Source organism: Xiphophorus couchianus, chromosome 6 (assembly GCF_001444195.1).
Source record: "Xiphophorus couchianus chromosome 6, X_couchianus-1.0, whole genome shotgun sequence".
Taxonomy (NCBI): domain Eukaryota; kingdom Metazoa; phylum Chordata; class Actinopteri; order Cyprinodontiformes; family Poeciliidae; genus Xiphophorus; species Xiphophorus couchianus.
Window position 1 is genome coordinate 22,974,000 of NC_040233.1, and position 19,656 is coordinate 22,993,655.

The 19,656-nt window shown below is 35.2% G+C and overlaps 3 protein-coding genes across 4 annotated transcripts in view; 1 reads left to right on the top strand and 2 right to left on the bottom strand.

Moving 5' to 3' along the window:
- Positions 1-989, bottom strand: part of zfyve9a (zinc finger, FYVE domain containing 9a) — a 38,390-nt gene extending 37,401 nt beyond the window's left edge. For both annotated transcript variants that reach the window (XM_028021431.1, XM_028021430.1), the window contains exon 1: positions 750-989. The gene's annotated coding sequence lies outside the window, so the exon portion shown is untranslated. The remainder of the gene's footprint in view (positions 1-749) is intronic.
- A 3,530-nt stretch (positions 990-4,519) lies between these two features.
- LOC114146966 (transcription factor BTF3 homolog 4-like) lies at positions 4,520-11,693 on the bottom strand. The gene is made up of 6 exons (XM_028021435.1): positions 11,568-11,693; positions 11,138-11,197; positions 9,275-9,388; positions 8,783-8,984; positions 5,070-5,129; positions 4,520-4,932 (listed from the first exon to the last, which is right to left on the bottom strand). Exons 2-6 carry the CDS (start codon positions 11,189-11,191, stop codon positions 4,886-4,888), a joined length of 477 nt encoding a protein of 158 aa, XP_027877236.1. The 5' UTR covers positions 11,192-11,197; positions 11,568-11,693; the 3' UTR covers positions 4,520-4,885.
- Positions 11,694-12,434: 741 nt separating this feature from the next.
- txndc12 (thioredoxin domain containing 12 (endoplasmic reticulum)) lies at positions 12,435-19,643 on the top strand. The gene is made up of 7 exons (XM_028021434.1): positions 12,435-12,594; positions 14,188-14,248; positions 14,439-14,491; positions 15,329-15,402; positions 16,659-16,728; positions 17,598-17,681; positions 18,641-19,643. The coding sequence occupies exons 1-7, from the start codon at positions 12,474-12,476 to the stop codon at positions 18,718-18,720; spliced, it is 543 nt and encodes a 180-aa protein (XP_027877235.1). The 5' UTR covers positions 12,435-12,473; the 3' UTR covers positions 18,721-19,643.
- The last annotated feature ends 13 nt before the right edge of the window (positions 19,644-19,656 follow it).

Here is a 19,656-nt window from a genome sequence, read left to right on the forward strand (position 1 = left end):
GTGCCTGCAGGCCAATCCCTGCATCTCTGGATAAAAATCTTTCAAAGGTAGCGAAGGTAAAAAAAAAAAAGGTGGAAAACAAAACTGCCGGGCTACATCGATGCAGATTTGAAGGAAATCGCTGCAGTTTTGCGTTTGTTTGTTGCGAGAACTTGCTCTGTTGTGTTAGCTTTAGCTGACTTGATTCACATCTGTTCCCACCGCGACACGAGAAAAGGCCACCGATAAGTTTCCCACAAAAATGTGACATAAATCAGAAGTGAAAATTATAATTCGGCTTGTTAATTTGGGGTAATAAAACGCAGGTGTAGCGGTTGGATTAAACGGCTCCGGTGACTCAGCGGGCAGTCGTGCGCGGCATGACGGCAGAAGCTCGCTGCTCTCGCGGACACTCACGCCGCCACCGACTCGGTGGTCAGGTTGTTGGATTCCGGTTATAATGGAAAACGGCTCAACTTAACCCCGATATCAAATGGAGGCGGTTTCCTTTATTTTTGTTACATTTATTTTTCCATCCGCTAGCACCACAGCTACAGCTTGAAACGCCGCGCAGAGCGTGTTGTGTAATTGGCGTAGAAATCGGTGACCGTTAACGGCACCTTTTCGGGATTCCTCACACTTTACAAAAAATAAATTATTACCACCAACACCGTCCACTCACTTTCCTAACACCAAGTTGCCGTTGCAATGGCGGTTTGAGGGGCTAAGCAGAGCTGCGAAATGCCATAAAAACAAATCCAGTTACTCACCAGAGGAATCCTCATCCTCTTATTTTTTTTTTTACGTAGATTCTCACGAAGCCCCAGTGTTTCCTTCCGTCATAGCTAATCGCCTTTGGACGCTTATTTTTGAGTCTCCCCGTTTAGACTCTCTCCGACTCCGCCGTCTGCTCGACCCGAACGGCGCTACTCGAAAAGTACAGCCGTTATCCTGCCGTAGTTGTGCAGAGGATCCCTCCTCCCCAAAGATTCAGTACTGGGAAAATAGGGAGAAATGTTAAAAGTTCCAAAATGGACACCTCCAACTTCCGGTTTTACCTTTCAGAATAAAAGTTTTTGTTTATGTCACTTTGTGTGATACACCAACATAAATAAGTGTAAGAAAAAAAATTTAGATTGGTTTTGAAATTTATTTTACAAATAAAACTCAGAAAGTATTATGCACATTTTTATTCAGCCCCCCCTTTACAACGACACCCTCCAGTGCAACCAACTAGCTTTAGAAATCAGAGTCCACCTGTGTTCATTTAATCCAGACATCGACTTCCACCATCAAGACTCAACCGCCCAATTTTTGGAAAAGTGAGGGAGCAGAAAATAGAGTGTAAGGCCCAAACCAGCACGGTTAAATTCCTTATTTGTTAACAAACTTGATGAATTATGCTGACAGAAGAGGGTAGAGTACCCAGAAATTGTACTCAAGTAAGAGTAACACTAGTAATTTAACATATTTTTACTCAGGTAAATGTAAAAAGTAGTTATCAAAGAAATTGCTCAAGCAAGAGTAAAAAAAAATAGAATTGGTGAAAAGGATACTCAGATTACAGATCAAAATATCAAACAGACCAAAATATAAGTGTACATTGTGGTATTTTACTAATCAAAATTCTAATAATTAATATAAATTTTTTTTAAAAATCAGGCATAAGACACATTAATTTTTTTAATCAATTTCTTTCAATTAAAAAATATGAAGAAACTTTAATTAAAAACTGCAAGTGTGTGTGTCTTTGTCTGGTGAATTTTTGGTTAAAACAATGTTGCTCATCATTCAGTAAAGTTACCAACAGAGTATCCAGAAATTTTACTCAAGTAGGCGTAGCAAACTTTACAGTTAGTCAATAATAGTAATACTCCTGTAAAAAGTACATTGTTCTCCTGAAAGTTACTAAAATAAATGTAACGATTCACTACCGAACTCTGAGTATTAACGACTTTTTGCTAATATTTTAAACATCTGTACTTTAACCGTCTTTAATGGGAAAATCCTTTTTACAAAGCAAAATGGTCACAATCTGTTAGGGGTGTTAAAAAAGATTGCAAGGACCAGATCTAAATATCGTATAATTCAGTGTAATAAAATTATGGCTTTTACTTTTGGAAAATTTCTAATCTCTATTTAAAATTAATACAAGTGTTTTAATTTTTTCTGAATGCAATGAAAGCTTTTTAAAAATGTACTATACACAGAATTGGATACCTGTTACATTTACTCAATTAGATTTACTTGAGTAACTTTTTTGAAAACCCCCCCCCAAACTTTTAGGAGTATTTTTGCTACACTGTACTTTTTATTTTTATTTGAATAATTTCTTAAGTACCACTACTCATTTTTGAGTAACATTTCTGGGTTTTCTACCCACTGAATGAAGAACAAGCATGATTTAACCAAAAATTCACCAGACACAGACACATACTACAGTTTTTGTTGAAATTTCATTATTATTATTATTATTATTATTTTTAAATTGAAAAAACTGATTTGGAAAATTTTTCTTTTGCCTAATTTTGTCATTTTTGTTCTTAAAATACCAAAATTTCCACTTAACTTCATATTTTGGTCCGTCTGATAATATAATTTTTAAATATTAAATGATTGATATTTTGATCAGCAACTCAGTACTTGAGTAGACTTTAATACATTTTTACTCTTACTTAAGTAATTTCCTGGATGGATACTTGAGTAAAAGTGAGTTGAAGTATCACAACTCTTACTTGAGTAGTTTTTTGTACTCTATCCACTCTACCCACCTCTGAGTTTGCAATAAAATTTGTTTTTTAAATCTTGCGATTCAAAATAATTGTGATCGATTTCAGTATTACGAAATTCTTCGTGCTTTTATTGTGTAGGTGTCTGAGGTTGACTTCCGGTTTGGTTGCCGGTTCTCTGCCAAACTTGACCCGGGCAGCTCAGGCTGCTGCTGCTCCCCGCAGCCCCGCTCTCTGCTCCGGGGTCCAGCCGCTGCAGCAGCAGGGACATGTCGGCCCAGTCTGGGCGGGAGGTGAGGTGGTGAGAGCCGCCCGGGGCGGATCCACAGCTCCGTCCCGCTCCCGGAGCCAGAAAGAAAAAACTCAAATAAAAACTGACTCATTCAGTAACCTTCAGACCCAGTCAGGCCTCGCCGGGGATGACAGCAGAGAGCGAGCGGAGCCATCGATCAGCAGGATGCAGCATTAATACGGAGAGATGATCAATGAAACAGGATGTGGTGTGTAAAAGCCATTCAGACACTATTAGTCCTCCTCTTTCAAATTAGCATTTATGAATCATTTTATTGTCATATTCCCTCTTTTTTTATTACAATCCCAGAGCCAGGCTGTGAAAACAGTCTATCATGTTGTAATTCTGCCTCTACTACAATCATTCTAATTGTTTGTTGTTAAATATTTAAAGTCTTTTATATTTGTGTGAAACTTTATGCCTTGATGTGCTGTCATTTTACTGCTGCTGCACCTAAATTTCCTCCAGTGTGGGGCAATAAATTCTATATACATGCATAAATACATTATTAGGGTGCTAAATTATTAATATTTCAACTTTTTTTATTCTAATGTTGCTTAATAAATTCAAGTGCAAGAAGAAAGTTTTCATCTGAGCCTTTTTTGCATTTTGTTCCATCAGCTTTCTTGTTGTAGGAAGAAACATCCCCACAGCATGATGCTGCCTCCACCAAAGCTTGTTTTATTGCTTACTACACTAACCCTGCTTTAAATTTCTCCACATCTTCATCTCTGCTGCGTTTTCTGATCCTCGTGGATGCAGAGTAAAAGTAAAATGTAGTCATCAAAAAAATAACTTGGAAAGCATTTGGTAAAATGTTTACAGAAGTCCTGAGTTACTGATCAAATTATCAATAATTTAATATTTAAAAATTACATACTCAGGCCAAAATGTAAAGTTAAGTGAAAATGTTGGTATTTTAAGCACAAAAATTACAATAATTCATATAAGTAACAAAAGATGTCAAAATCAGGCAAAAGAAAATGTTTCCAAATGATTTTCTTAAAATAAAAAACGTATGAAACAAAGACTGCAGGTGTGCGTCTGTGCCTAGTGAGTTTTTGGTTAAGACATGTTTGTTTTTCATTCAGTGGGTAGAAAATCCAGAAATTTTACTTAAGTAAGAATAGAAATACCTTACAATAAAGTTACTCAAGTAAAAGTACAGCATAATAAAAATACTCCCAAAAGTAAATTTTGTAAAGATACTCTAGTAAATGTAACTAGTTGCTACCCAACTCTGAGACTAAATTATACAAATAAAGACATTTTTATTAGCAGGCATCAAATTAAAGGGTGCTTATTACAAAAGCAACATTTACTTTTTTTTTTTAAAATAAACTTTGAAAACCACAAGAAAAAAAAACCTACTTAAGTTTTTTTGTTGTAACATAAAAACATGAGAAAAACTGAGAAATCTGAATATTTTTGCTAAATTTAAAAACAAGCAGCTGATAACGGAAGATATTACGGGAAATACACTCTGTTGGATAAAACAAGAGTAATAAAAAAGAAAACATCAGTAGCCCAAAATGGTTTTATTAAATTCACAATACTTGTTATAACGCTACTTACATCATTCACTAACTTTAATCATCATTTAAAGAACCTCTTAAATACCAGCTGTTTCATCACATCAGAAGCTTATTTCCTAAGTAGTTGTGAGTCGTTTGAGTGTCACAATTTCTACCAAAACTGTCTATATGATGTTTCTGTTTCTGCAGAACGTCGACACTAAATGATTCACTTATCTGTAGGTGATGCACTGCACCTCAAACAGTTTCCCCACCAGAGGAAATGACCTTTGCAAGTCTGCAAAACTTAAGAAAAAAAAAAAAAAAAGATATATAAAACATCCGGCTGAAGAATAATAATAATAATGTCATCAGTTCGCTTCATTTTTGGATGCTTCATCAAAGTTCTCCACAAGATCTGAGAGGTGTAAAAGAAAAAATTATGCGTTAGAAGCAATTGAACGCTAAGAAGAAACTAAAAGAGATTAAATTTTAATTCTCTACGTCTCAAGTTGTTTAGTTTCTTAATTTGCTGTAAATTGTCTGAATCTCTACCTGGTACATCGTCGTCGTCTTCTTCTGCATTTTCTTCTTTCACGGCTTTCAGCTCCATTGCTGCAGAAACAACAAGCAAAAGTTTTAAAATTAAAATTAAGGGTTCAATGTAGGACTGAAACAATTCATTGTAATTAATCAATTATTGAAATAAACTAATTTAGTAGTTAATCATTAACAGTAATACACAGACATGCCAGTAATTAAGCCAAAACTGTACAAGAAATATGCACATTTCTTTATTTAGAAATATTTTCTACCCAGAATTCATAAAGTTGCAGTTTTAGCTTCAAATTCTCTCTCTATATATAAAAAATATTATATTAATCACCTTTTTCCTATCCAATTATTAAACAATTGATAAATAAGCTGATCTTTTCACATGAAGCATTTTTTAGCTGGAGATATTTTATTACAAATGATCAAGCGTACAGTAAAGGAATGCTATGTTATTACATTTAATGCAATAAAATGTTTATTATTAAAAAAGTAAATTGTTTATTTGTATTTTTTAATATATTTACAATGATTAGATGAAAAATCTGCAGAATGTGCACATTTTCTTACCTGATTAATCATCAAAATAATCAATAGATTACTAAGATAACTGTTAATTGGAGCACTAATTCAATACAATACAACTCTATTTGAGTTTTTTTTAAATTTTTTTTTTTACAAAAAATAAAAATCTAACCAAATCTGTGCAGCTTATTGACAACTTGATCGTCCCTTTAGGTTGTGAGGAATAAACTAATGTAATCAAACACTCCTGGAGATTCTGGAATCCAAAGTCTGACCGATGCAAACCATCACTCAGATATCGTTCTAGGTTTGTTTTGCTTGAGGTTTGCTGAGGTCAGCTGAATTTTTCCTCTGGGCATTCAGAGACTCTACACAAATAAAATGCAAAGGTTTGTCTTCAAAAAAAGGTGCAAAAGCTTGAAAGTCTAGAAAGTTCACATTTGTCCAAATTCATCCAAAACCAGCTGGTAGAGTTTGCTTTGTGTCTGCAGGATGTTTGTTTGAGAAACGAGGGAGAAGATTCACTTTAAACGTTAATTATTTAGTCTCAACGCTCAGATCCTATTTTTTCCAAATCAGCAGTCAAGGAGGCTTCATCTAATTAAATAAAACAATAATAATAGTGTTTGACACTTCCTTTCTTTCTTCTTAATATCCCTCTCTAATCTAATTTGTTTAGTAAAATAAATTTACATATTAATTAAATTAGTTTAGTTCGATTTAATGATGGAACATATTTAATGATGTTAAGAATTTGGAGCTGTGAATAGAAACTTTCAGTTTCTGCCCAGGAAAAGCAGCATTTGCCAGAAAATGTTTTAAAATTGACTTTTCGAGATTTTTATCATCTTATAAAGTTTTTTTCTCATCAAAAACTTCAATTAAACCATCTGAAAATGAGCTGAAAACGTGCAGAAAATAACGATACCAAGCCTATCGCAATAAGCAATTAAATCATTTATCACATGATAAATTTAAATAAGCTCAATAATTTCCATTCTGGTGATTCATATTTTTTAAAGGCAATTTTGTTTACGGAGACTTCATAATGAATTTTATTTATGGTTTCTGTTGTGTGTGGTTTTTATTTTTGGTTGTTGTGTTTTACTTTGGATATTTAAAATATCTTCCAGTTCCAGTGTTAATTGTTCTTTACAAAATTAAAGTTTGTTGGTCTTTGAGAGGTTTAACTTATAGTTGAAAATGGTCTCAGAACAATAATCTTATCATTTATTTCAATAATTTCTGGAACAATTTATTGTTCAGCAAAATTATTATTTTTTGTTACAGACCTAGTGCAGGCAAAAAATAAAAGTGTGCATTTAGTAGAGTTGCTCCAATTTATCGATGTTGATTTCCTTAATTTTGGGAGATCGGTGATCGGCCGATACTTACATCGATCTTATTGACCTCAGCAAAGGTCTAAAAATCATCCACTGTCCTCTTCTGCTCTGCAGAGACTAGGGGTTGAACCAATTAGTCGACTAGTCGACTCTAGGACGTCTCGCGAGTTTTTACATTTCATGTCGACTAGTCGCAGTCATGTGATTGCCGGTGGTGACAGCCTGTGCTGATCTGACAGCACAGTATACGTCACAAGACACAAGAAAAATAAGTTAATACATTAGTTTAAATGATATGTAGATGGATGCATATTTGTGGTTTTACAGTGTTTTTAAAAGGAGATGGAGTTGCAGCTGCAGTCCACTACAAAACACGAGCCGTCTAAAACTCGCCCCCTTCCCGCTAAGGATGTCACTTAGCCGGCTCGCGAGTGTCTTTGTCACGACGATCTAACTGATACATTATGATGTTATGTTGCTGATTAAATAAAGATCTGTGGTAATGACAGCTGCTGATTAAATAAAAGCCTGTAGTTGGTAATGACAGTGTATACTTGTCTGACATATATATAGCCGTGAGTTCGTGCTAAGAATGACACTTCGTGCTTAGAAGTGTCATCAGATCAGCTGTCAGAGTGTCATACACTCTGACAGCTGATCTGACAGAACACTGGCTACAAAATGGCATCTTCAAAACAGATCGAGGACAAGCCCGCATCTTGTCAAACAGGTAGAAATTCGTCAACAGTGTGGAAATATTTCACTAAAGATGACTCTTCTGGTTTAACTACCGTAACATGCAAAATATGCAAAGCTGTGCTGAAGTACAATAAAAGTACGACCGCGATATGCGGTCGTACTTTTGTTGTGCGTTTAAGTAAGATGTGCGTTTCCTTTTGAATGTTGGTTTCCCAGCAACTTATTATTTATCATAAACTATCCCGATGTTTTGTTGTTTCACTTGTTGCTGTTCTGTGTAAATGCCGTATTTTTCCGTGAAAACGGGTAATAAAGCCTGTACGTTACTCCAAAGCTTTGCGTCTTGCGTTGCTATGACGTCACAACGACTAGTCAACTCGACATCGACTCGACTTTTATCATGTTGACGTTGACTAGAAAATATCTTAAATCGTTCAATCTGCTGAGTCAGCAGAGCTTCCTGCCGCGCATCGGGCGGAGGAGAAGCAGGTGGTTTCGTTGAATTCAGCTGTAACCAAACGGGATCCGTTCATAACAAGTTTGGCTTGTGATGTTCCAAAAGCACCATGTAGTCAGTGTGATAATTTGACTCCTATAGTAACTATCCAGAGATCATCAGCATCAGCCGGTGTTTAGAAAAAAAAAGTCAGACCCGACTTTGTGCAACAAACTTTTCCCCGCTGCTCACGAAGAATCTCCATAATAGACTTAGTAAAAGCAGGAGAAGGGGAGAGGGTGTGTGTGTGTGTGTGGGGGGGGGGGGGGGGGGGGGGTCAATATTTGCCGTGAAAATAGCTAATAAAGCCTCCAAGTAGTTGTGAAGGGTTTTTGCGCTTACGTCACTATGACGTCACCGCGACTAGTCGACATCGACTCGACTATTATCATGATGTAGTCGACCTTAAAAAATATGTAGTCGTTCAACCCCTAGCAGAGACAGGTTTGACTGACAGACCGCCCCACCACCTCATTTCTGCACGTTTGCAGTTAACAATAGTCGCCTCACTGTTGCCAACTCAGCAACTTTCTTGCTATATCTAGCAACATTTCAGACAAAAATCTGAATCGTCAGATCAGCCTTTTTAAAGATCAGTGATCAGCCAGAAAACTGTAATCGATGCATCCCCAGCCCTTAGCGTTGGCTCTTACATTGGCGTGGGAACTGCTCTGCTAGCTTGCGCAGGCTGCTGAGGCTGTCGGCCCCCAGCTGGCTCAGGATGCCCGGCAGCATCTCCGTCAGCTGCTTGGTCTCGGCGTGGCCTGTGATGGCGAAGGTGTTGGCAGACAGCGAAGCCTGAACTTTGGGGTTGTTGAAGTGAATCACCGTCCCATCGTCTCTGATCATATTCACCTTAAAAAAAAGGGAAAGTCGGGATTAGAGGGTCTATCCTGACCTGAGAATAAATCACAGTCTGTTTTAACACCAAATGCATTTGAGGAGTTGCGTGTTTTAGTTTTGTACTTTGTGTTTTCTGAAAGCTCTCTAAAAATAAAGCGGATGATGAAACGACTGGGGAACGAACACTTTAGTCAGGCTTTTATCCTCCCTCATGTCTTCTGACACGACACTTGATAAAAGATTCAGGATTATGAGACAAAACATATCAAAACAGAGAAAAGACGCTGCAGCCGACTGCTCACCTCCTCTATTCCTGCTATGTTGTTCACTGCCAGCTTCTTCAAAGAGCCCTGCAGTTTCTTGTCGTCAGCTGTTGCTGTTTTGTGAACAACCTTTCTCTTCCTGCGGGCCGTCCCCTGAGACAGGAACAGGTGATATATATAAAAAAAGGATTAGACTGCACACTGAACTCATTTATCAAAGATATATTCTGTTTTTAACATAGTTAGAAACAACAAAGATTTCGTGAAAAACATTTGGAACACTTTATGGATAAACAAGTGTGCAAAAACATCATCTAACCTCACTTCTCATGCAAGTAAACTAAAAAAATAAAATAAAATAATCTCAACAGCAGCAGACTAGCTGAAAAGACACAATGGCAACGTTAAAACCAACACTTGGTGGTTTTTATGCATTCATAAGCAAAATAGTTGAAAGAAACAGAAAGTGTTCAAAATTAAGTAAAAGAACAATAATTTTCAATCAACATGTAAATCACAAATTTAATTATTAACCGTATTTAAGGTTAATAATCCTGATTACTGGCAGACCTGAACGATTAACCACTTAAAACAGAACCTGTACAACATCATCATGTAGGTGTCAAAACATCTGAAAAACCAACACATTATGATCCAATCTGAAGATATTTAACAAAAGATCAAATACAAAACTCACTGAAAGTCTAGAAAGGATTACAAAATCATTTTTTTTAAAGTTTTGAGACTTCAGGGAACCGGGTGGAACAAAATGTGCTGATGAACTTTTCTAGACTAATTACTCCAAGAGCAAAACGAAGACTTTACACATATAATTTAGTCTGACATTAATGATTCAACTTTTATTTGTTCACCTAGATTTACATTTCTGAACCTGGAATCTGTGTGTATGACTTCCAACAACCTAGTTGAGTTCTTTCTCATCATTTTTCTTTTACATTTATAACATATTTATAGACTTTAACGTTTCTTAATCTTTTTGCACTGCTGTCTTTTTGTTTCTCCTGGTCAGTAATCAGTGTTTGGGATCATTCTAACCCTTCATTCTGTGAAAGCAGTGACATCACATGTCTGACCTATCATATAGAATAAAAACCAGTATTTCTACATTTAAACAGTTAAGATTCAAATATACTTTACTAATCACAGAGGGAAATTAAATGCTGTTTTAACTGATGATATTCACAGTTCTACTGATTTAGGGCTGTTAGGAAATGCTTTTACAACTGCCAATTCCATCAAAAGTCATTTTTGATAATATTTTTACAATTTTATCTCACAATAATGTAAAATGTAAGGTATTTTCACTGGTAAAAAAAAGGGGGCATATATATATATTCCAAGCAATTAAAACCAAATATTTATCCAAAATGATATATTGGATTTTTTAGAGTAATAGTTTAAAAAATATCTTTTTAAAATTTGGCAATTTCTTGCTATTTGGGGAGAGAGCCATTTGCAAAAAATAAATAGAAGACAAGTTACTCCAGAATTTCTTATACAATCATACATGACAAAAGATATTTAATTGCTCTTGTACAAAACTGCGTGAACCCAGATAATTTACTTGTATAATTTAAATTTAAATAAATAACCAGTAATTAACCTGATGAAAAGATTGAAGAAGCTTGTTAGTAGTGTACACCAGAAATAACAAATATTGCCACCTAGTGTGTGTAGAAAAATGGGCCCAAAGCCTCAGAGGCCTCAGATGAAGGGGAGGTAATGTTCTGCCTCACAATAGAAATGCTGAGGTCAGGAGGAAAAATGTGGCAGGTGCCAAACACCAACACACTTCTTAACAAGAACAACTGACCCAAGGCAGAACCAATCTGAATCAACTGGTTTCCAAATGAGAGATGCGAAGAAGACTGAAAACGGTACCTTTCCTCCTATCCGGACCTGAGCTTGAAGCTTGGCTAGCTTCTCTTGATTCATAGTGTTCTGTGAAGCAAAACAAACTTAATCCAAACCAGACTTCACACAAACACACAAGTATACAAACAACTTGCTGTATAATGACTGAGCAGAAACCTGAAAACACTTCAAATAACACTGATATTAAACTGTAATTAGGACTTAATTAACACAACAATGATTGTGAGTAGACTTTATTATTTGGAAATAAGATTTCCGTCGGCTAAGTGGTTTGCTAGAACGAGCTTAACTGAGCTAACATTAGCTTTAAGGTAAAAATAACAGCACAAAATAATTTAAGTTGAATTAATACTGACTACTCTAAAAGCTAGCGATAGTATTTAAACGATAGAATAAGAACATGAGGTGTTTAAATCAATGTAAACGGCGTATTTACCTGTAATAAGGGATTATGTGTCCGTTGAACAAATCTTGCTACGAATGAAGTAGCACGGGCTAGAGCACAAGTTAGCACTAGCACAATTAATTTCCGGTTATGATTTCCAGAATCAATTTTCAATCGTTTTTTTTATTATTATTATTCCCAATTATTTGAAGATAATTTTAAAAAATATAACAGAACTGTGCAGAATGTACATCATAATCAAACCACATGGACTAGATAAACAAATAACAGTTTTCACGGGTCAATTAGAGCTTTTAAATTGAAGTTTTCGTATGCATTTCCGGTTTTATAATGACCGTTTGTCGTTTAACTTTATCTAAGGCAGCGCTGAGAAGCACGCGGTTGTGTGGATGTGAAGTCACGTGGGCAGTCCTCAGAGAAAGGGGAAAAATGCTCTGGGCCAATAAGAAGCAAATGTCGCATCTTTGAGGGGCGGGTTCTTAACTTAAATGGTGCGTTTAACTTACACTCAGATGTTGGAATTCCAAATCTTAGCTTGGAAAATATAAACCAGAACAGTCAACCTTGAGATTATGATACGTTTTTGGCCATGACTGGAAAATAGTGTTGAAAAAATTAACTATCCTTATTTTTGCCTGTTTTTGTGTCAGTCAAACAGATAGCACTGAACAAGAGCTTCTCACAGATGTAATCCGTTAGATTACAAATAGCTAAAATGCAGAGCAATACATTGTAGCCAGTCTGTTCACGGAGCGTTAAAAAAAATAGCAAATCCCACTGGTTTTGCTTGGGTAAAATTGGAGGTGACGTCATTTTCATAGATGTGTTCTGATTTTCTAGGTGAATGGAACGCAGCATAAGAAAACTTACTTTTATTGTGAAACGTTTCTGGTTGGACATCCGGGTCGTGACCGCTAACTTGTTAGCAACAACTGCATGAGAAGAAAGGCAGCCAAAATGCAATCGTCTGTAGTTTCTATCGCAGTTTTCTCATTGTTGCAGTTTTTACTTTATATTTCGTGTTTCGAGGATGTTGTTGAAGCAGCTAATGGAAAAGGTGAGTTTATATTTGAAGTAAAATTGATTTAAGTAGGTAATATGTTTGTAGCTTCATTGAAAGTGTTCACAGTGTGTGCGTTCTTGCAGGCTTATCAAAACGTGTTTTTCATCTAGGACAGACATTAAATTCCAGTATTTATGGTTTGCCTTGTTTGTACTGCCAATGAGTTACAAATATTGTCTCAACAAAGAAAAAGGGGGAAAAAAAACAGATATTCTTCTAAAACATACAATTTACAAACATACAGTATTCGTTAAAAAAGTGACTTTTGTTGCTGAAATTAAATTTGATACAGTCAAACTTGATCAGAATAAAAAAAAACTAGGTTGTAAAAAGTTACATAACTAAATACGCTACCCAGTTGTATTTAATCTTTTCTTTGTTGTATTTTTCCATCCTTGGAAAGCACAAGGCGAAAGTGGAGTGGAATAACTATCATGTAACAGAACCAGATCCAGTCGGATCTGTAAAAATAGTTTTCTTTTGCAAGAATAAACCTAGTTAAAAGCAGCAGTGGTTCTGTTAATGACCTTATCTAGAAAAGCAGGAAGCCAGGGACGCTTTATATGGAACATAGAAACAAATAAAAACACAGAGTTAATGACAACAATAGCCAAGTCTATGACTGTGTTCCTACAAAAAGACACAGGTGAACACATAAGTGTTTCCCTGAGGGTACTTTCTTAGACAAAGAAAAATTAAGAGATAACACAAAGTTACTGGGAACAATGACTCTGTTTTTGTCTCCATCCAGGGAATAGAAGCAGCTAATCACAGTCTTTCCTGAACAAAGTCACCACATTAACTGGAGTACAAACTCAAAAAAATGCAATTTTATGAAAGTGTGATATAATCAGAGCAGTAATCAAACCCAGATTTATAAAAATATAAACATTGTGCACTTAAGATAATAAAAAATGCCTTCTTTGTCTGTAAATATGTTATACTCAGAACTCAAGTGGTGTAGTTTTAGCTTCCAATCCCCAATTTAGCACATTTTGCTGTCCAAATGTTAATCAATTAATCCAAAATATAATCAACAGATCCACTTAATGTTTAATGTATTTCTAATGTATAAAATTTTTTAAATCTGCAGAATGTGCTAATTTATTTATCCGATTAATCGCCAGAATAGTCGATAATTAAAGTAATTGTCAGCTGCAGTCGTAGTCTTAACATTAAAGTGTGCTTTGGAAAGAGTTGCGTACCAAAGCGAGGAGCTGTTTCCTATGCTATTGGTTAAAACTCAAATCAACCCGGGGGGCTGTGGTGGCGCAGAGGCAAAGCATGACCCACGTATTGAGGCCTTAGTCCTCATGGCGGTGGTCACAGGTTCAATTCCCGGCCCGGCGACATTTGCCACATGTATTCCCCCTCTCTCATTACCCTGTTTCCTGTCGAACTACTTTTAAATAAAGGCCACTAGAGCCAACAAAACCTTTTAAAAAAAAATCAAATCAACCTGCAGTCTAAAATAATAGTTCTTCAGATTTGTATGAAAGTAGAAGGTTGTAGGTCGGTGTTGTGTTCTCAGATGCTCAGACCCGCCCTGCTGTGTGTAAATACGACACCAGTTCTTTGTTCCAACAGGATTCGGAGATAATATCCACTGGAGGACGCTGGAAGATGGCAAGAAAGAGGCTGAGGCCAGGTGAGCTGAAGCTCCATTTCCAGTTGTGAAAACATTAACCTGTGACCTAAAAAGACTAAGGAACACCACACCTTTATGACGCCCGTAGACTGGAGCAGATTAACAATAGCCTCTCTTCTACTGCTAAAAAAAGAAATGTTTTTTCATATAGTTGCAGCTCTTTTCTGATCTCATTTTGTTGCTTTGACAGCGGGCTGCCAGTCATGGTCATCATCCACAAGAGCTGGTGTGGAGCCTGTAAAGGTATAAAACCATTTACCCTTTTTTTTACTGGAAACCTGGAATATTTTTTATTGGCAGTAAAATCGATGTACGGGGTTGAAAGAAGATACTGCTCTTTAAATGACTCTTTAATAAAAAAGAGATGTAAAGACTGTATTTTTGGATTCAGTCAGTGTTGAAAATTGTTTCAAAAGAAAACTGTTGAAAAAGATGCAAGAAAAGTTAGGACTGGACAATAAATAAATAATAAATATCGCAATAGACACATGATCAATAATAAATACATAACACATCTGATATCTGAACTGAACTCCGAACCAGAACCGCACTGCATTCTGGGAGACGTAGGCAGAGGAAAGACCTCTGCTCGACCTCTCACTGCCAGCTAAACAAGGCTGGTGGAATCTTTTTGGTTACCTAGCAACTTGCTTATTCTTTCGTTACCTAGCAACAACCTGCTGGGTAACTGACATAGCAGCAGTTTAAAGTTTCACCACCGTGCCTCATAACTCCTGAAAACTAAACAACTGTGGATAAAACAAGAGGTCATGTCATCATTTTGCTTATATTTCAGATGTTTAAAACAACAACACCAAAAAACTAATAATCATTGATATTGATAATTATCAGGATTAACTGATATGAAATGCTTTTATTGTGATACATGTTTCAGCCATATTGTTCAGCACTAGATGAAGTGAAAGCATTTGTACATAGTTTAGGCATTTGGATGTTTTTAGTTAGCATTTTAAGCATCAAATTTATAAAAATGAAAGATTTAAAGATGTTTAATTACAAACTAAAAACAGTGATTTTTAAAAAAAATGTTTCTAAATTATTCCACTCTTGTATTTTCAGCGCTGAAGCCCAAATTTGCTGAATCCAAGGAAATCTCAGAACTGGCACACAACTTTGTAATGGTGAACCTGGAGGTAAGAAACGACTGCATCTTCAGTACAAACCAGAAAAGGAATTAAACCAGAGGATACCTACTTATACTTATCTACTAACCCTGAATAGGAGTATCCAGAGATTTCTTACTTATACTTATTTAGCAACCCAGAACTGGGATTAGAACTTGGAACCCAGACTCCTATTCTTCCCAACCAGAAAAGTAATTAGACCAGAGGATACTTACTTATACTTATCTAGCAACCCCAAATAGGAGTATCTAGTTCATTTACTTTGGATCAACATTATTAGCTTTTTCTTCTTTTGCTCTTTCTTTTGGTTTATTTTGTTTGTATTTCCTTTTAATTCCTGTAAACCCTTTGTATTGCCTTGTTGCTGAAAATGTGCTATAAAAATAAAATTACCTTTACCTTTACATCTCTCTTTAATCTCGTCTCACTTTTCTTTGCTTTCTTTCTCAAGAAACCTTTCCATCTTTTTATTGAGCTAAACTTTGAAGCTGAAAAAAATTATTTGAAGCTGAAAAGACTTGGGGAAAACATCTGAAACTAGAAAAAAAATGTTTTAAAGTGGTTTGAAACTGAAAAAATGTAATCCAGTTTTAAATCAACAATTTGAAGCTGAAAAACGTGTAAAACTGAAAATATTTGAAAGCAAAAAAAATATTTGACGCTGAAAAATTTTGAAACCAAAAGAAATATTTGAAATTGGGGAGAAAATTTTGAAGATGGAAAAAAAAGTGAAACTAGAAAAACATTGATAAGAAATAGCTTGAAGCTGAAAAACATTTGAAACCGAAAATATTTGGAACTGGAAAAAATACTTGACGTTGAGATAGTAAAACTTAAAGATTTGAAATGGGGGGGGGGGAAATTATTAGAAACTGAAATATTAAATATTGAAACTAATTAATAAAACTGAAAATAAGTATTTGAAAGTAGAACAACATGTAACTCAGTTTTCAGTCTTCCATGATTTGAAGCTGAGAGAAATTTTGAAGTTGAAAAACATTTGAAATTAAAAAAATGTTGACGCTGAAATTCTGAAATTAAAAAAAACATTTGGAAAGTAACTTGAAGCCGAAAAAATGTAAAATGGGAAAATTATTTGAAACCAGAGGGGAAAAAAGTATAAAAAAATGTTCTTTTCAGTTTCAAAAAGACTGATAAAAATCAACAACAACAAACTCAACTTTATGAGTTTGTTATGAATGTAGCTCCATACAGTGCTCACACTCCACGCAGTCGGTGTGTAAATGTTTCTGCTGTCTGAACAGGATGAGGAGGAGCCGAAGGATCAGGCCTTCAGCCCGGACGGCGGATACATTCCTCGGATTCTCTTCCTCGGTATGAAAATGGTCCTCTGGGTGAACAACCTTTGAGATTCCTGTTGGAGGAATGTTTCTGTAAAAAACAAAAATAAAGCTGCCGTTTTTAGTGAAGCTGCAAACACGCCTGACAAAAGAAACAACCAGCAAGAAAGATGTTCAAAAGCTGCAAATAATGTTTGCATTTTATTATTATTATTAGGACGTCTGAGAAGATTTTAGCGAATATCTGCAGAGATAATTATTTTTTATTGCATTTTTTGTAGAACAAGTGAACATTTCCCAGTTAAACAACAATAAAAATTTCAATTCTACTGCACTGGAACTTAGCTTAATAATGAAGTAAGTATTTCTCACCTTGTGTAAAAGTTGTACAGGAAGTAGTTCTGCTCATGCATTTTTAAATAGTTGATATTTCTAATTTCATTATTTAAAGGGGATATTTAATTATTCAATAGGACATTCATTTCATAATACATTCATATTTAATACAATAGCTACTAATTTAGTTTTTTCTTATTTTGCCTTTCCATAAATCTCAGGGCTAACAATCATTGTGATTTTAAAAATCATCTTCTGACCTCAAAGTTGGTGTCCTGTGACCCTCCTGGGGTTCCCGACCCCCATTTTGAGAACCTCTGCTCTAAATTCTACCAATATAACATTTTTATTCATTTTTTTTTGATTAATCAGTGGAACTGCAACAACATTTCTTAAATTTAATTCCCATTTAACTGCAAATTTACAACATTCGTTGTAGCTACCAGCCTTGGATTGTTTAACAACTTTAAAGTTTTTTGCAAAGTGAATATCAAATAAAAGTGAACTTTTCTTATTTTGTATATATTTGACATTAATCTTTTTGTGTGACTCTTATTCCGTCCTCAGATCCCAGCGGCAAAGTTCATCCTGAAATCACCAACAAGAACGGGAATCCCAGTTACAAATACTTTTACAGCAGCGCAGAACAAGGTAAAAAAACAAACAACTGATTCAGCAAATTCAAACAGACAAACTGATTTAAACTTTGAAAGTGTTGATTGTGGTTCCACAGGATTTTTGGAGGCATTTCTTTGTAGTGTGGGTGATTTTAATTCTTCCGCACTTTTTCTATGCAGTTGTTTACTTGATTATTGTGCAGCAGATTCTTGAACATTTTAGGAAATTAGATGAGTGGAAAAACTGCTTTTACACTGGTTTTACAATTTCATATAAAAAAGTAAACAAAGACACAACGGCGTGTTACAGGGCCATTACAGAGACAAAAAGTTCATTTCTGCCAAAAAACTTAAGAGATTTCAGAGTTTGAATATTTAAAAATGTTTGACTTAAAATGTAAAGAAAAGTTTTGAGCTTTTTCTGGTAAGATTTTGACTTTCAAACTTAGACATTTTAAAGGTTTTCTTTTTTAAAGACAATTTGAGTCTATTTTCAAATTTATAACTTGAGAATAAACTCAAAGGTTATTTTGAGTTTTTTTTTAAATTTAATATTAAGGCAAATTAACTTATAAACTTAGTTAAATTAAATAAAACATTTTTTTGAAGAAAATTTGAGATTATGTTTTTAGACTTTTCAAACAGAAATTTACAGATTTTTTGTACAATCTTTTTGACGTTTGGAGGTCAGAATTTTTTTTACAGTTTTTCTGTACATTTTAGACATGTCAAACAGAAATATCAGAAATTTTGTACACAAATTTTTGACTTTCCAAAATTAGAAATTTTCAGTTTTTTTAAAGAAAATTTCTGATATTCAAAATGTGAGGACTGTTTCTGCAGAAATTAACTGCCATTTGTCTATCCACAAAGGCCCTGATACGCTGTTGTACCAAGTGCACTTAAAAGGATTACCAAAAAAAATGTGTGGCCTTCAATACAGAAACTCAGATTATTCTTCGCTGAAATGTTTCTTTCTGGTTCCTCCATCAGTTGTGTCTGGGATGAAGGAGGCGCAGGAGAAGCTGACGGGCGAAGTGTTTAAGCGAGGCCACACAGGAGACGAGCTGTGAGGAGCGACGGGGCTCCACCGAGGCTGTAAGGGCTAAACTTCCTCTAGACGAGCTGCTAGCGAAGCCCTTCTTATATTTATACATCTAACGGTAGAAAGTAGGCTCAGTTTCAGCCGATTTTTAAAACCACGGGTGCATGATTGTTCCTTTCTGTCCTGCATGGTTTTCTAAGCTCTCAAATCAATCAACCATGTACGTTTATAAGTTACTCTTTAGTAAATGTCGACGCAATTTACTGTACTTGGTGTCTGTAGAGGATGTAAGCGAGTCAAGCTAGCCACGTTACCTTTTGTTAGCTCCCAGCTGTGTACACGGTTCAATGTTTGTATTACAGAGGCATAATATTCCTTTGTCATTTACAAGTCAATGATTATAATTTCATATGTAAATAAATGTCTTTTTTGAAGTGAAACCTCAGTTCTTATTAAAAGAAATGCTCAAATTTATTTCATTAGAAAAACTTTGTTTGAGAATTTTCTTCATTTGGTCAAAATTGGTTTATTTTTTAAAATTTTGTGTTAGTTGCGAATCTTTTTAAAGTAGAGTTTAGAAAATAGGGGCATGGTTGAAGACATTACACGGAAACTCTGTAGACTGTTGTGCCAAAGATGAGCAGTATTTTAATAAAAATAAAACCATAACCCTTAATTTTTGACCACTAATGCTCTCTCTCCCTCTGCAGCGACGTGCTTCCAAAGATCCTCTGCTGTATTTCACTTCTGCTTTCTACCTGATTTACTATCACTTTATCTTATATATATTCCTGCCATATTGCGTGTACTAGGTTCTGCTTTTCTTCCGTTTTTGCTGCATGCGATGGAACAATCGTGTCTTTTTTAAACCTCATAACAAGGGAAAGAAAAGCCGATTTATGTGTCATGTTGTATTTTATACACGTGGAAATAAAGGTTTGTTGTATTGAATAGTTGTGAGTTT

Bases quoted from the DNA above. Each gene is read 5' to 3' on its own strand.
- txndc12 (XM_028021434.1), top strand. From the start codon at position 12,474: ATGAGAAGAAAGGCAGCCAAAATGCAATCGTCTGTAGTTTCTATCGCA. The intron at 12,595-14,187 runs GTGAGTTTATAT...TTGTTCCAACAG, and splicing joins TGAAGCAGCTAATGGAAAAG to GATTCGGAGATAATATCCAC. The intron at 15,403-16,658 runs GTAAGAAACGAC...CTGTCTGAACAG, and splicing joins TTGTAATGGTGAACCTGGAG to GATGAGGAGGAGCCGAAGGA.
- LOC114146966 (XM_028021435.1), bottom strand. From the start codon at position 11,191: ATGAATCAAGAGAAGCTAGCCAAGCTTCAAGCTCAGGTCCGGATAGGA. The intron at 5,130-8,782 runs GTAAGAGCCAAC...TTGTTTCTGCAG, and splicing joins AGAGCAGTTCCCACGCCAAT to CAATGGAGCTGAAAGCCGTG. The intron at 4,933-5,069 runs GTAGAGATTCAG...TACACCTCTCAG, and splicing joins AGACGACGACGATGTACCAG to ATCTTGTGGAGAACTTTGAT.